Consider the following 14,782-nt stretch of genomic DNA (forward strand, 5'->3'; position numbering starts at 1 on the left):
TGGCTACGCCGACGTCAATCACAACCCCAGACGTTGCAGCAGCTGGCTTTTGCGTTGCAGGCCGAGTGGGCTACCATTCCCCAGGACGTGATTCGCATATTCGTCTCTTCCATGGGCAGGAGATTTCAGGGACATACGCGTTATTGATGGAAGCTTACCTTCATTTTGGACTTTTCCCATATACCAATAACTGAGATGACTACAATCACCAAGTGTTCTCTCCACAATATTTTGGCTCAATACCTTGTACGGTTCCTCGTATAAATGTATTTTCCTACCTCACTCAAATCTGGCTTTGCGTTTCTTTTTTTGAAGAGAATATTTTGACCATTCATTATATTATGACACCACTGATCATATTATACAACTTACACTTTTCTGGAACAAGAATGGATCTACTTAGACAAAATATTATTAGTGCACTTGTAACCAATTGTGTACATAGCACATCGCCTTCACATAATAAAAGTATATCTGCACATCATTTCAGCGTCTAGCCGCTCTTTAACTCTCTGTAATAAGGTTCACATAATATCGGCTAACAAGACATCAACCTTGGGCTGTTGCAATGTACCATTTAAACCTTGATGAGACATCCACAAATGGAAGCAAACAAGAAGACAAAATCATCTGTATCTCTGGGGCTTTTGAGTGTGTATATGATGTATAGCTGACTGAACCTATGAAACGTGATTGATCATTAGGAAATTGTATACACATACCCATCCGAACAGTTACAGGCACAGGGACCTTACTTGTTTTCATATATGAAAGTATGATTTTTGTTCAAATACTTCTGAAGCAATACAGAATGTTTCATGGCTGCACAAAACCCACACAAGGTGAGGTGGGGTGAAACTAAGCTTAACGTCGCGTCAAAGATTATTGCACTTATATAGCGACGTGCATGCAAGTCCGGACTGATGCCAATTTATAGTGTCAACTAACTGAGATACCATACCGCAGTTTAACATGATCCTTTGCATCCCAGAATACAGTGGTCATAACTTTTCTTCACTGATCTTGAAGAATTGAATTTCTTTGGTACCGGAGAAGTGGAATGGTGCCATTCCATGGATTGACGTTTTGACTCAATGATGGTAGACCCATTTTTCATCACCCGTTACTAATATCTTTTTGAATTTGACGAAATTCTTTGTCATTTCGTTTTTCCTTAAGATCAGAAATAAGCAACTTTGGGCCCCAACGAGCCGATGTCTTATTCATCTGTAAATGTTCATGAATAATAGTTTCAATGGGTCCATGGCTTAGACCTGCAATAGTTCCGCAATGGTAATACGTCTATCTGACAAGTTGTTTCTTTCTCCTTGATTGAGTCTTCATTGATGGAAGTTGAGAGACGTCCAGACCTAGGGTCCTCATCAAGGCTTGTTCTCCCAGCCTTAAACAGAGCTGCCCAACGTTAAACAGTGGCATAGCTGGGGCACTTATCCCCATACACTTCTGACATGCGGTCATGAATTTCTTCGGTTTTTTTTTTTTATCTAAGAACAGAATTTGATGACTGCTCGGTACTCGATCTTTTCCATTTCTAAGTCCATTGGGACCACTATCAAGTTCAAGCGGCTGTCACTAATATACAAACCAAATACACTTGCCATTAGCTACACAAACAATGTACTACATTGACTAGTTCACTTTGTTATGGCCCATAGTTGTTAGGTAGTGCTTAGAACCTTTTGACCTGCCCTCGTACTCAACATTGTTATTGAATTGTGTGTATAGATAAAGTAAAAGTCACTAACTGATATATAAAAGGTTATATGACCATGATAGAATTGGCATTATGCAAGAATTGTTGTTTGATATAGAAAGTTTCCTCGACTAGTTTATCGATTCCTATTTCATCATTATTCAACACAAGCCAACTAGCGATCTTATTAGTTTAGGCCTTGTAAAATCCAGTACAAGTCAAAGCCGATGCAAGCCAGAATGCCAGTTGGTACGGGCGTGTGACGTCATTGTTGACTATATTGAGAGTCGGTTGGCCTATTTCACTGGAAATAAGTATAACTTCTTTGAGTGGCATTTAGAAGTTGGAATGGTAACTAAGACAAAATTGTTATGGATGAGCAACTTCTTTATAACAATTGGGCGACGTTTCGGTGTAGATTCTAACACCGTTATCAAGCAAAAGATCTTTTGCTAGAAACTGTGTTAGAATCTACACCGATACTGAAGTGCTTCAAACTGGTACAACTCTATGTTCAATGTGTCTCATTCTTTGATTTGCAGACTTTGGAACAGTTTCTGCAGACACAGAGTTTAGCGATAGGCCCCGCACATGGTGCCAAGATCAACAACATAAGTCCAGGATCGATAAATCAGAAACCAGGCTCCAAGAAATAGAGCCTAAACAGCCGATCATATCGTTGTTCACTTGCCAACGTAGTGTTCAAGTTACTGACCAGATTAGAAATCGCCTGCATGCAGCTCATCTGCATGCTGAGCGACCACATGTTGTACCACCGTCAACAAATCGATGCATTCTAGCCGGACGCCAATAGTATATAGAGAGAATAAACTGGGGAATCGTCGACGGTTTAGTGTAATGTTTTTAGATGAGTCGAGATTCATGCTAGACTTTCTGGATAGGCGTGAACGTGTCTGGAGGCGTCCTAAAGAACATCATACGACCACAAGTGTCAGGCAAAAAGACATATTTGCGGGTGGGTCTGTAACAATATGGGGTAGAATAACTATGACTGCCAGAACGCCAATAAATATTGTCCATAGAAGGGACACTGGCCTGTACTTCAGAAACAACATACCAGCACCCATAGTTGTGCCGTTTGAGCACCAAGCTGATCCACGTTCTGTGTTTCAAGACGATAACGCTCGTACCTAACGTGCACATATCATAACTGACTACGATCAGCAGCAAAACATCACAAGAATGCGATGAGTCCTGACCTTTCCCCATTAAGCTCATCTGGGACATGTTCGGGAGTACGCCAACGTCAAGTGAGTTATGCCGCTTTTAGCAATATTCCAGCAATATCATGACGGGGGACCGAGAAATGGGCTTCACACTTTGTACCTATCGAACCCGGGTCCTCGGCGTGACGAGCGAACGCTGCAGCCACTAGGCTACCCCACCGCCATAATGCCGACGTTAGCCAAACTGGGCCAGGCGCTGCGAAAAGAGTGGACAAGACTCCCTCAAATTGATATGGGCAGGGATTGGACTTAATGCGAGGCTTGGAACCATGTGCTTTCTGAATGTTGGTCAAGGTCGTGGACACGGCGTCACTGCTCAGCGGTATATCGACCAAGTGATCAGACCCCACGTTGTTCAATTTTTTGCACAACATCATCAACACATTTTCCAGCAGGACAACGCTCGTCCCCATGTTGCCAGAGCTACCATGGCCTTTCAACACAACAGCCGTGTTCTACCGTGGCCAGCCCTCAGCCCTGATCTGAACCCCATCGAACACTTCTGGGATGAGGTTCAAAGGCGTCTGCACAATGTGCGCCCGGTCCCTACAACTGCCGATGAACTACGCACAGCTGCTCTGGATGTGTGCAGGAGGATCCCTAGGGCCTTCACAAATCGTCTGTTCCACTCAATGTACAGGAGATATATGGCAGTGATCAATGCTAATGGTGGTCACACCAGGTATTGACTGACATTTTGGGTATTGACCCGAAACTGTGTAAACCCTTAACATTTGAATTTTTTTCCATGTCATTTGCCTTTTAATCCATTAAACTGTCTTCAGTCATTTTTTTGTCAATCTTGCCCTATTAGTATTTCTTGTCTTTACTGTTGAAAATAAATAACATGTATACTGCATACTCGACTTGCGTTTCTTTTGCGTGTGAGTATACATATGATCATTTAATCATCACATAGTTCCTGTGTTCCGCGATTCTGATTGGCTGACGTAGTATCAAGATTGAGTGTTATGTTTCCATAACTGCACAAAAGATCGGAAATTACTCTCTCAAAATGATTCTCCTTGACCTCGCGTCAGTCACTACTTGCAACATTTGAAATGTCCTGAAATAGTTTGATAACAGCCAAAGGATGACGAGGGCCTAAGTTATGAAGTATAAATAAATCAGTTAAACACACTTCAAATGAGAATATTTTATTGCGGTAAGAGCTTATAGCACCATATAGTATATCGTTTCTTTGCAGTCATGATATCTTCTTAATGGCTCTCTGTTTCGTAGTACCTCATTACCTCAAACAGCTCGATCGTTCGTTCGTGTAAATCTGACGAAATCCCGTGAAAGCGAGATTAAAACGTAAAAATTAAAATTTCAGGAAAAGGAATGATTCTTTGAAATTTTAGATGACATGTGGAGGCTTATGATATAGATTAAACCGTTTTGTTTTCGTTCTGAGAACACTAGCTACGTAACATACTGTCCGTCATTTTCGTTTGCCTTTGATTCGGTTTACTGTTATCACGGACTGTAATATTAATTTCCAAATGAACTCACCTTTGATGACGTACTTAGCACCTGTTTAAACAAACGCCCATATAGTCCGAATGATTATTTTAACTCTACTGTGGAATGCAGACATTGGTGTACTGTGACAAGTCATGGTTGTTCCAGGCACAATTCTAAGATTGTTAGTTCTCTTTTGCCACCTGAATCGTGAACGTACAAACTTCACGATGCGCCGACTGTTGATGGTTAGCATAGCAAGCTCCTCTCAACGATATTTGTACTGATACTGACGTCTAGCGAAGATAGTATGCTCGGCAGTGAACTTGGCAGCGTAAGGGTCTTGTCACTGTGTTTATGCTTTCATTTGTGATTCCACTGAAATCAGGAGAAAAGACATCTTTTACTATCACGACCATGCTGACCTTTCAAAAGTATCAGGTTCTGCTCCAAGAGCATCTACCAACAATTACAGAGTCCACATATACTTACACGTTCGACCCGTGAAGATTCCGGGGTAGAATAGGTCTTCAGCAACCCATTCTTGCCGTAATAGGTGACTATGCTTGTCGTAAGAGGCGACTAACGGGATCGGGTGGTCAGGCTCGCTGACTTGGTTGATACATGTCATCGATCCCAATGCGTGAATCGATGCTCATGATGGATTGTCTGGTCCAGACTCGATTATTTTACAGACCGCCGTCATATAGCTGGAATATTGCTGAGTGCGGCGTTAAACAACAAACAAACAAACTTACACGTTCGGTAAGTACAAAGTATTGAAATACATATGATCATTTAATCATCCCAAAGTTCCTGTGTTCCGCGATTCTGATTGGCTGACGTAGGATAAAAATTGAGTGTTATTTTTCCATAACTGCAGAAGAGACTTGCGATCGTAAACTCAAAATGATTCTCCTTGACCTCGCGTCAGTCACTATTTGCAACAAGTAGGGATAAGAATTTATGGATGAACAATGAAGAGCGACGTTTCGATGTAGGTTCTAGGTTCTAGTGCTTGATTAGAACCTACACCGAAACGTGACGAGCGTATCCTGACGCCGCTGCAGAGTTCAGTGAAATGATAGCAAATACATGTTTGTAATGATTCGGGGTTTTAAGTTTAACCATACTTTATTCATCAGTTAGATGGAACTGGGGGACGTGTGCCAATCAATATACTAAAGGTGCAACACGTTGCATTGCACATCAATCGTTTGCAGGAAGGACACAATGCCCAAATCATCCCAAATCCGGTGGGAATTCCCGGTTAACTCTGACTGGTGGTTGACCAGGCCGACTGGTGGTGGTGGTGGGTCGTTGTTCATGATATCAATCATTGTTTGTTTTGTCCAGACTCGATTATTTACGGGCCGACGTCACATAGATGGAATATAATTGTGTGTGGCATTAAACGACAAGCCTTTGTTTGGGATGCCATATGTGAAGTACGAGATTGGTTTTTTAAGACTAAAGAAAGGACAATCCAGAACTGATCTAACTCTCCCTTTGTTTGCTTGTTTGTTGTTTAACGCCGCAATCAGCAATATTCCAGCTAAGTGACGGCGGTCTGTAAATAATCGAGTGTGGACCAGACAATCCAGTGATTGACATTATGAGCTTCGATGTACGCAATTTGGATACGATGACATGCATCAACCAATTCAGCCAGCCTTACCACCCGATCCCGTTAGTTACCTTTTACGACAAACATAGGCGACTCTTACGGCAAGCATTGGTTGCTGCAGACCTATTCTACCCCGGGTCTTCACGGGGCGGGATCACCTTAAGCCTGAGTTGCCCCCTGTCACTGAGTGCAACAGTGTGCCGTAGCACAGGGGAAGCATGCTTTCCCAGGAAAAGAGTATTATACGTGCACAGTGAAACGTTAGACTGACAGCAGCCTGCATTCAGCCTTTAAGAATGTATTCTGAATGTGCTCGTCATTGCCTGTGTTATATCATTTGTGAATTAACCCATGCAATGGGAATGTGTCCGTAGGTAGGCTTCAAGCATTGTCTAGCTTTTGTCGCCTTCTGTCCTTTATATTGTTGCGCATGTTTGAAATGGCATTATGAACATAGAAACGTGCATGTGTACTAAATAAAGAATGCAAAACCAAAAACGGATAAAGGCAACAAAACCCTTTCCATATCAATAAGAAATCTCTGCCAAAAACAAATCTTGGCGTTAGAGAGATAACAGAGTAGGCGTACATATCGATGATGAGGCTCACCACAAAACAAATTACCCAAATAAGTACGGTATACAGGTATGAATTACAGCAATGGTTTTCATAATCATGATAACAATCAACTGATACTGCATAAGCTTAAAGGTTACATAAAATGCTACCAGTTGAAAGTATAATCCTGGTCACCTTATACGTGACTCACCTTACAACTTACAACCTGTTAAAGACACTATTTGAGTACATCGAAATATTATCAATATATTGACAACGGATTGTATGTAGGTAATATCAATATTGTAATCGAAGGACGTGTTGATACACTTCGATTTATACACGGATAACTTTTCATTTAAACATGGATTTTTCATGAGTAATTATGATTTTAGCTCACCTAACTGAAAGCCAAGAGAACTTATCTCATGAACTCGGGCGTGTGCAACAGTCCTGTGACACTGTTTATTAAAAGCTGGAATGACACGTTTGAGGAGTTTTAAACGAACGCTTTAACCATTAGGCTACCCGACCGCCCCTTTAACCGAACAGAGGATCACAGGGTATATGGAGTTTGGATCATCTTCAACAACATTTATTACGAAAATCCTTAAGGCATTATGATACATCAACGTAATCCCTCAGTACTTTCATTTGCTACTCAGCTAATACAGCACTGGACCAGTTTCAAATTGTCATTATCAAACAATAAAAGAAATATTAAGTCAACTTTACCCCTTGGACATTCAAGGTAAGAACAAATCACAAGCAACCTATGCTGGTCGTACGAGGCTTGTTAATGGATCGGGGAATAAGGCTCATGAGGTAATGTTAACCTGGTTAACTGTGTGTCATGGTACCCCGACGGTAAAATAACAAACAAACAACGAAATCAACCTAGGTTAGTAGTCTACATATCCTTGTATATCGATATTTAAATGTAACAAAACATGACTACATATGAGTTGTTTTTGACAGATAGCAAATACAGAAATATGTTCCATACTATCTTATTCTGATTGTTAAAATTGGGACACGGACCAGTCTCAGTTGTTATCGTCAAAATCTGGTTATATATACAATCTAAAAAAATATGAATCAACTATCAACTAACACCTTAACCCATTGGAGAATATAGGTTAGAACGGGTCCCAAGCAGTCTACTGTCGGACAAGTGCCACTTAATTTGAATACAATGCCCGTTCCTAAAGAATATTGTCTTAATTACCTTTAGGCAAAACGAGGATATTTTGTTGTTTGGTGTGAGACACAACACTTTTGGTATACAAATTACAAGTAAAAAATGCTATAATGTTCTTGAACTTTTTATGTGAATACTGAATTGACACCCGATGAATGCATGTCCTTGAGAAACCTTGAACAGATTGATTTGTGAGGAACATTGTGGTGAACACTGAACGAATCTTTACACTTGCGCTGTCTATAAAGTTGTACATTTCCCTCGGGAACTGAGATATAGTGTTACAGGCAGGGAAAGTTTGTCAGTTTAGTCCAAGTCACTTCTCAATCATGTGGAAGAATCGCTCTCCGTGGCTACTTTTCTTGTTCGGTGTGGAACTGTTTTGCTGCTACGGTGAGTAAATAGAGATTTGTCGCCAAGTGTTTTCGTATCATAAATTTATATTGGGAATAACGATTGTATTATGCGAGTCTTTTGTCACTCGTAATACATAGTTTTTATTTCTAATATCTGATATTTACGATGTGGAAATACACGAGTGCAATAATGTCTTTATCGTATAACGTCATTCCAAAAAAGTGGACGTTAAAGACGTAAATCGCTCATAAAATTGGTATTACACGGAAGAGTTTAGTTTCTTATTTATTACTTGCCATTTATTACCTTTTTAGAATTTCACTGTCGTGTGTGAATAGGCAGACATCTGCACGATCCACAGCATAATCCAACTGAATTTAACACAATAGCACTTCAAACACGTTAAAAGTTGACAAAGTATTACTTCAAAACCATACAAAGGCCCATCTTTAAAATTAAGGTGTTCCACAAAGTTATCGTAGCCCTAAGGTTATCGTAACTCACATATTTTAACATAGACTTACGACAGTCGTTGCGCGACAGTACGATCTTCTTGTGGAACTGGGTCCGTAAGCCATGACGTAATTTGTGAAATTTTGATGCAAGATCCAACGGTGAAACAATGCTATATAACGTCAGCCAAGTAGCAGGGTCGCTGTGGTCATCCAGTGTCCATAAGCTCCTCTCAGTGATCTGTCATCCACGCGCAATGTCGTTGAATAAGCCAAGGGAGGTTGAGAGCTTTCAATATTTGTTCGTGAAACGTGTTCCCGCAGTACATAAGCACGCGTTTTGGTATTACACAATGTGTAATACAGCTGTATGTTTATTAAACGGGTGATCACTCACGGGCAAGTAATAAACAGTTATACTTTATAATGGGTGTAAGCTTGGTGTGTTTGGAAATTGTTGTAATCCCTAGAAATAGGTCACTTTAGTGCCGTTATGATCATAAAATCATATATCCACAGAAACACAATCAGGGCGAATTTGGGATTCGAACCCACGATCGTATGATTTTTCCACGTGTAAATAACGTACGTCTGAACAGGGAATTGCCACCCGTGCCTCCTACATTTAGGTATCCAACTGTGGGATGCTGTACTTGCAGGTGTATCCGGACTATGCAGCAACATAACGGCATGCAGCGATGTGAGAGACAACCTCACAAGAGACTACAACCAAAAACTTAAGCCAGTCGGTCAAACCACGATACACATGACTCTGGATATGAGGGTTCTGAAGGGAGTGGTACGTTGCAACTTAATATCTCACTTAAAATACGAACGGCTGTTGCTATGATCATTGGCAGTATGTATGAATTTTGTACGCTAGGTGTATTTTATATCATCTGTATGATCTTAGTTTTACTCAATATTGGAATAATTAGTAACCATAGTTGTTCCAAGTAATCCAACAAGTACTTCCTTATATTAACGTTCGTACATCACCAACTGTCCACAAGACTGCATGAGAAGAGGGACGTCTTCAGCCTTCTAACAGTAAACTTTCACCTTTATGTCGAGCAATGCTAGTATATCAGCAGCTTCAGCCTTCCGTGAGCGTGTTATTTCTACGAACATTTTAAAGAGCGTTATACGACTCTTGCTCAAACGATGATGTGTGTTACAACAAACAAAGACTCAGTAAAGTCTCATGGTAGACATGTGGACGACATTTCCAAATTTGATGCATCACTAACCAATATGATATCCGATGCAATTACCTATTTTGACTTGTACCATATGTTCCCGCGTTTGTTCAGCTGAAAGCATGACTTGCCTTTGCATGTGTTTGTGACGAATGAAATTGGTGGAGCAGGATATGCTCACCTTTTCGTGAACATCCGGTATCATGACAATTGGATAATAATTCATAAACACATACTTATGATATTGTCGGAATCATGTTTCTTATGGTTTTGTGGCATTTATTTACATGTACGCTTCGGTACTTCAAATTTATGCCCCAGAATGTTCTGTGTGCTTTTTGTCATGCTGTATGTGTAACTCTGTGAGGCTTACGTTGACCGTTGAAGACCGAGTTACTGAAATGATTTCAAAAGAAACCGAAATGCTGGCCACTAAAATCAAGTTGTAAAACAAAAATTTAATTTCTAAGGATTCCTATGTAGTAAGTTCGCAGTGGAACACAACATTTGTGTTAATTGTGTTTTTCCGTCTTTCGGTATTTGACCTTGTGTTAACTTAGGACATGGACCATTATCGAGATACATATGGAAAGTCGAATCTCAAACCTTCTCCACATGGCCTCTAACAAAACGGGGCTTGAATTAATTTATCCATCTTTTTCTTCACCTACCACAAAATTTAGTTACATGATCAGCTATTGTTGAATAAATATGCGATGTATGGATCAATGAGTTATGATATTCATATCCTCACGACATTGCAGTTCAGACCGTTTCAGTCGTTTTCCTTCTTCACATGGTGAGTATTAGGAGGCTGTTTATACTGAATGTCAGAAAGAAAATAACTTTTCAGTTAATAGTTAGTTTTCATTTTCTTGTTGTTGTTACATGACATTAATGAAGCAAATTATCTTTCTTTGGATGTACATGATATTGTGTTTTCATATGTTTTCTTATTTCATAGTATTTACTGCAAATCATCCAAATGTACTATTCACCTTCAACCTCGTAGATAGAATATTGATGTAGATAGTCGTAAATCTCCAGGTGTGTTTATGTGTCTGTCAACTTCAGTAATTTATGTGCTACATCTGAATTGCGCCAAAAATATTCAACATCCCCTTAGATTATCATGCGAAAAAAAGGTATTTTGCATATAAGTGTGATTTAAAAAATATATACTATTTACAAAACATATTATTGTCAATTGTACGATTCCGACTAAAGAAAGTTTAATTGGCAAGGTCACCGCCAGATATTTGCATACATGTACTTCCAAACAATACTTTCTTTCATTGAATGGACACATTGCTAGTATGGTGTTTGCACGTAAATTCACTTGCAAATGAAACGCAAAAATATTTATAGGAAGTGGAAGTTTGTAATAATATTATTTGCCCCTGGAAGTACCACTTTCCTTCTTCTAAAGCTTATTTCCTCTTTAAAAAATAATTTTTGGTCGTGTCTATATTTACGTATTTACCAACCTTACTCGTGAAAGTATCAGAACATGTGCACTTATTTTTAATGCATGAATTTACCCCTATACGACTGCCGCAGAATAACGTGCACATTTTGTAATTAATGCCATGAGAATGAAAAAATAGCAACATTTTCTCCCACATTATGAATGCTTTAGAAAAATCATCAAAGACATAGTTTGTAACTTTCAACATTAAATTTTGTTTTGTATATAATTATCAATACAATCCTGTAAAATAAACACAGTTCATGTGGTAGAATACCCTTGTCGACATCTACTTGCTCCCTAACAATCGTGTCAAGTGAATCCGTCCAAACGCTTTATAACAGAAACATTGTTTTACTGAATATACTTGTAGGTGTGGTGCTGGAGTAATTATGTCATTGGTAAAAAGTATGCCCTTAAGAAATATTAATGGAACTAGTTTAATATTGAGCTCCGGAATTCTGGAAAAGACAAACCAGTGATTATATTTATGTCACCGACCTACGACATGTCGGGTACACGTTCTAACTTGCACTATTTATTGGGTAAAAGTGTAGTATATAAAACATACCATTTACATAATCGATACCACTACATCAACCTTGAACATGCATAATAGATGCAAAAGACAATTTCATGTTTTGAATCTACGGTATGTTAAGAGGTTTGGCTAAGCAAGAGGAGCTGCAGAATACATAATGATTGACAATTTCTATTTTAGACATGGAAAGACGAACGGTTAATGTGGAGTGACCGAGAGCCCGACTACCTCATCTTCGGCAACGACGAGATATGGACACCAAATATCTACATTACTGAGTAATCTATACTGAACAGCAAAAGAAACATCCCTTCATGAAAATAATTCATGAAAGTTTCTTAATGAAATATCAATGCATTTATTTTAGGAATCTCGTTTGTGACATTAGTCTGTATCCAAATGTAAGGTTAACTGTCTAACAGTGTCACGATTTATGGATATATTGGGTCGCCAAAACGCAGCTTAGCAAATGTCGAGAGAAACCAGGCTTTGGGACAGCTGCATGCTAGGTCTGACTGCTAGAATGGTTGCTAATGCTAATGTACACGTGAGAACCATCTACAGATTACAGCAACGATACCAGGTCACAAACAGCATGCGGTCTTGCTAAAGTCTGGTTGCCGATTCTTCGTAAATCTTAGCATGGTCCTAGGATCGATATAAGAATGTTCCAAGTATTGGGGTACCGTTTATCAGACAATGCACAAGGACACACAAGTGAATTTTGATTTACATGGAAAGCATTCGGGACTTTGTACCGTGGTCGTTTGTTGAGCTACGTTTTGGCATTTGTGTAACTTTTGTACCATTAACTTAAAGTTTGGTTACAGACTAATGTCAAAAACGAGATCCTCCCAAGAAATGGACATACAGGTGTGTAGTGCAAAATATATGGCTAACAAAATCCAAGACTAATGATATAATATAATTTGTGTATTATCTATTTTATATCACCATGACTACACTAAAGGAACTGTTCGTATCAGAACTTTTCGTAGGTGAAAGTTAGTTCTCTCCTGGAAATGGGTTCAATGGGTTCCTAGTCGTTGAAGGCGGCGCAATTCACTGCACACAGTTACGTCCTTAGTACCAAATCTGTGATCTGTGTCAGCATCATACCCGTACTCGTGGATTGAATCAAAGTGGTAAATGTCTGTGACCTGCACCAGGCTTTCGTCCACATTAAACTGACAGATGTCATTGTTTAAACCATTCAACCTCGTTTTGCAGTGTCAACGAAAAAGGACTAGCTGGTATATTCGACGACGGACCAATCCCTTTAAGGGTGCTCCCTGATGGCACAGTTGAATGGTCACCCAAGCTGATTACAACATCAGCATGCGAAGCTCACATCTTATATTATCCATACGACTCACAAATGTGTCAACTGACCATCACAGAATCCTCCTACAGAGTCACTGATGTACTGCTCAAATCGAACACAACAATCAACAGCAGCTATGTTAACAACGGGCAGTGGGATTTTTCTAGTTCGGTTAAATCATCGTCTGACATGACTGATGCTCGAGTATTGGATTATAGTGCAATCATATATACTTTCAAATTTAAATGGTATTCAAAATTTCATGCAATGTTACTTGGGGTGACGTTTCTTTTGCGGTTCAGTATACATTTAGTACATAAGTAGCAAGTACTGGGGCTCAACACATATTGTCCGATTTCTTTACAAATGATATGTGTATTTCACCGATCATGCTATGTAGCATCTCTTGCTTGATTCAGGAGTGTATATTGCTGCTGTGATGACCTGCGGGTGTGCCATCATGATACCAACAGTTATCTCTGTATTTCTCTCTCACAAACCAGGTAGGTATGATCTTCTAGACACCATAGGCTCAGCTTTTCTCCATAACAAAAGCAATCACAGCGCTGAGATGATTCCAACGTGTTTCTCTTTTTCTACATTTTCTCAGAAAAAACCGACTACTGGTCATGTAAATAATAACCTACGAACCATGAGGACTATCAAATTATCTGTCCCTCGTGAATTAATGTTGAAAGGTACAAAATGAATTCACTGGGGACACATAATCATAATTCATCTTGGGGGCACGGGTGGCCAAGTCGTCTGAGGCGCCGCACTCCGCTGTGCAGAGTTGCGTCCCTTGGACACGCCTGAAATTGTGGGTTCGAATCACGAAGGTTTCACCAAAGTAGTAAATGGCGGAGATCGGCATTACTTTGGGCTTTCCTCCCATATTAACCTGGTCAACACGCCGTGATATGACTTATACTGTTTAAAGCGGCGTTAAATCCAACTCACTCACTCACTTAATTTATCTCTGCTCGTAGGTTAATCCCTATATATGCACAACAAATAACGTGAATATAGGAACAATTATCTTTAAAGTATACTGAATACTTTCAAGTTTATAATTGTCATGGACATAAATGAGTCTTCTGTAAATTATCTGTTTGTTTCTAGAAAACTCTTCAAAACCCGAAGACAAAGAAAACGGCGCTTTCCTGTCCTATACTCCTATGATTGTTATGATGATCTGCTTCTTTGCACTGTTGTCTAGCTCCGATGAAAACATCAACGCAGATTCAGCGATTGGAATAGTATTAGGTATTCCTGTTGGTCTTTTCATCTTACTATTTGTCACTATGATAGTAGTATTCGATGCCTTTCGAGGCATTTACATATAAATACACTGGATACGTAAATAATCGTGTCACGTTTTGTGCCCATCATTCAATGTGGGATGTGAGAGAGTGTACTTTTACGCCAACTTTAATAATATTCCAGCAAAATCACGGCGGGGGATACCAGTTATGGGCGAGTTGTTGTCCTGACTGTTTGTATATAACCGCGTTTGGCCCGACTGTTTGTGTATCATCGTGTTTGAGCTGACTGTTTGTGTATCATCTCGTTTGACCCGACTGCTTGTGTATCATCTCGTTTGATCTGACTGTTTGTGTATCATCGAGTT

At 39.6% G+C, this 14,782-nt stretch overlaps 1 protein-coding gene and 1 long non-coding RNA gene across 2 annotated transcripts in view; one reads left to right on the forward strand and one right to left on the reverse strand.

Moving 5' to 3' along the window:
• Positions 1–14,782, reverse strand: part of LOC125376875 — a 79,324-nt gene that overhangs the window by 54,575 nt on the left and 9,967 nt on the right. The gene's annotated exons all lie outside the window — the stretch shown is intronic.
• Positions 8,112–13,917, forward strand: LOC124149053 (neuronal acetylcholine receptor subunit alpha-5-like). The gene is made up of 4 exons (XM_048389248.1): positions 8,112–8,204; positions 9,280–9,419; positions 12,009–12,106; positions 13,059–13,917. Exons 1-4 carry the CDS (start codon positions 8,141–8,143, stop codon positions 13,474–13,476), a joined length of 720 nt encoding a protein of 239 aa, XP_048245205.1. The 5' UTR covers positions 8,112–8,140; the 3' UTR covers positions 13,477–13,917.

Source organism: Haliotis rufescens, unplaced genomic scaffold (genome assembly GCF_023055435.1).
Source record: "Haliotis rufescens isolate VD_foot unplaced genomic scaffold, xgHalRufe1.0.p SCAF_8, whole genome shotgun sequence".
NCBI classification, from domain to species: Eukaryota; Metazoa; Mollusca; class Gastropoda; order Lepetellida; family Haliotidae; genus Haliotis; species Haliotis rufescens.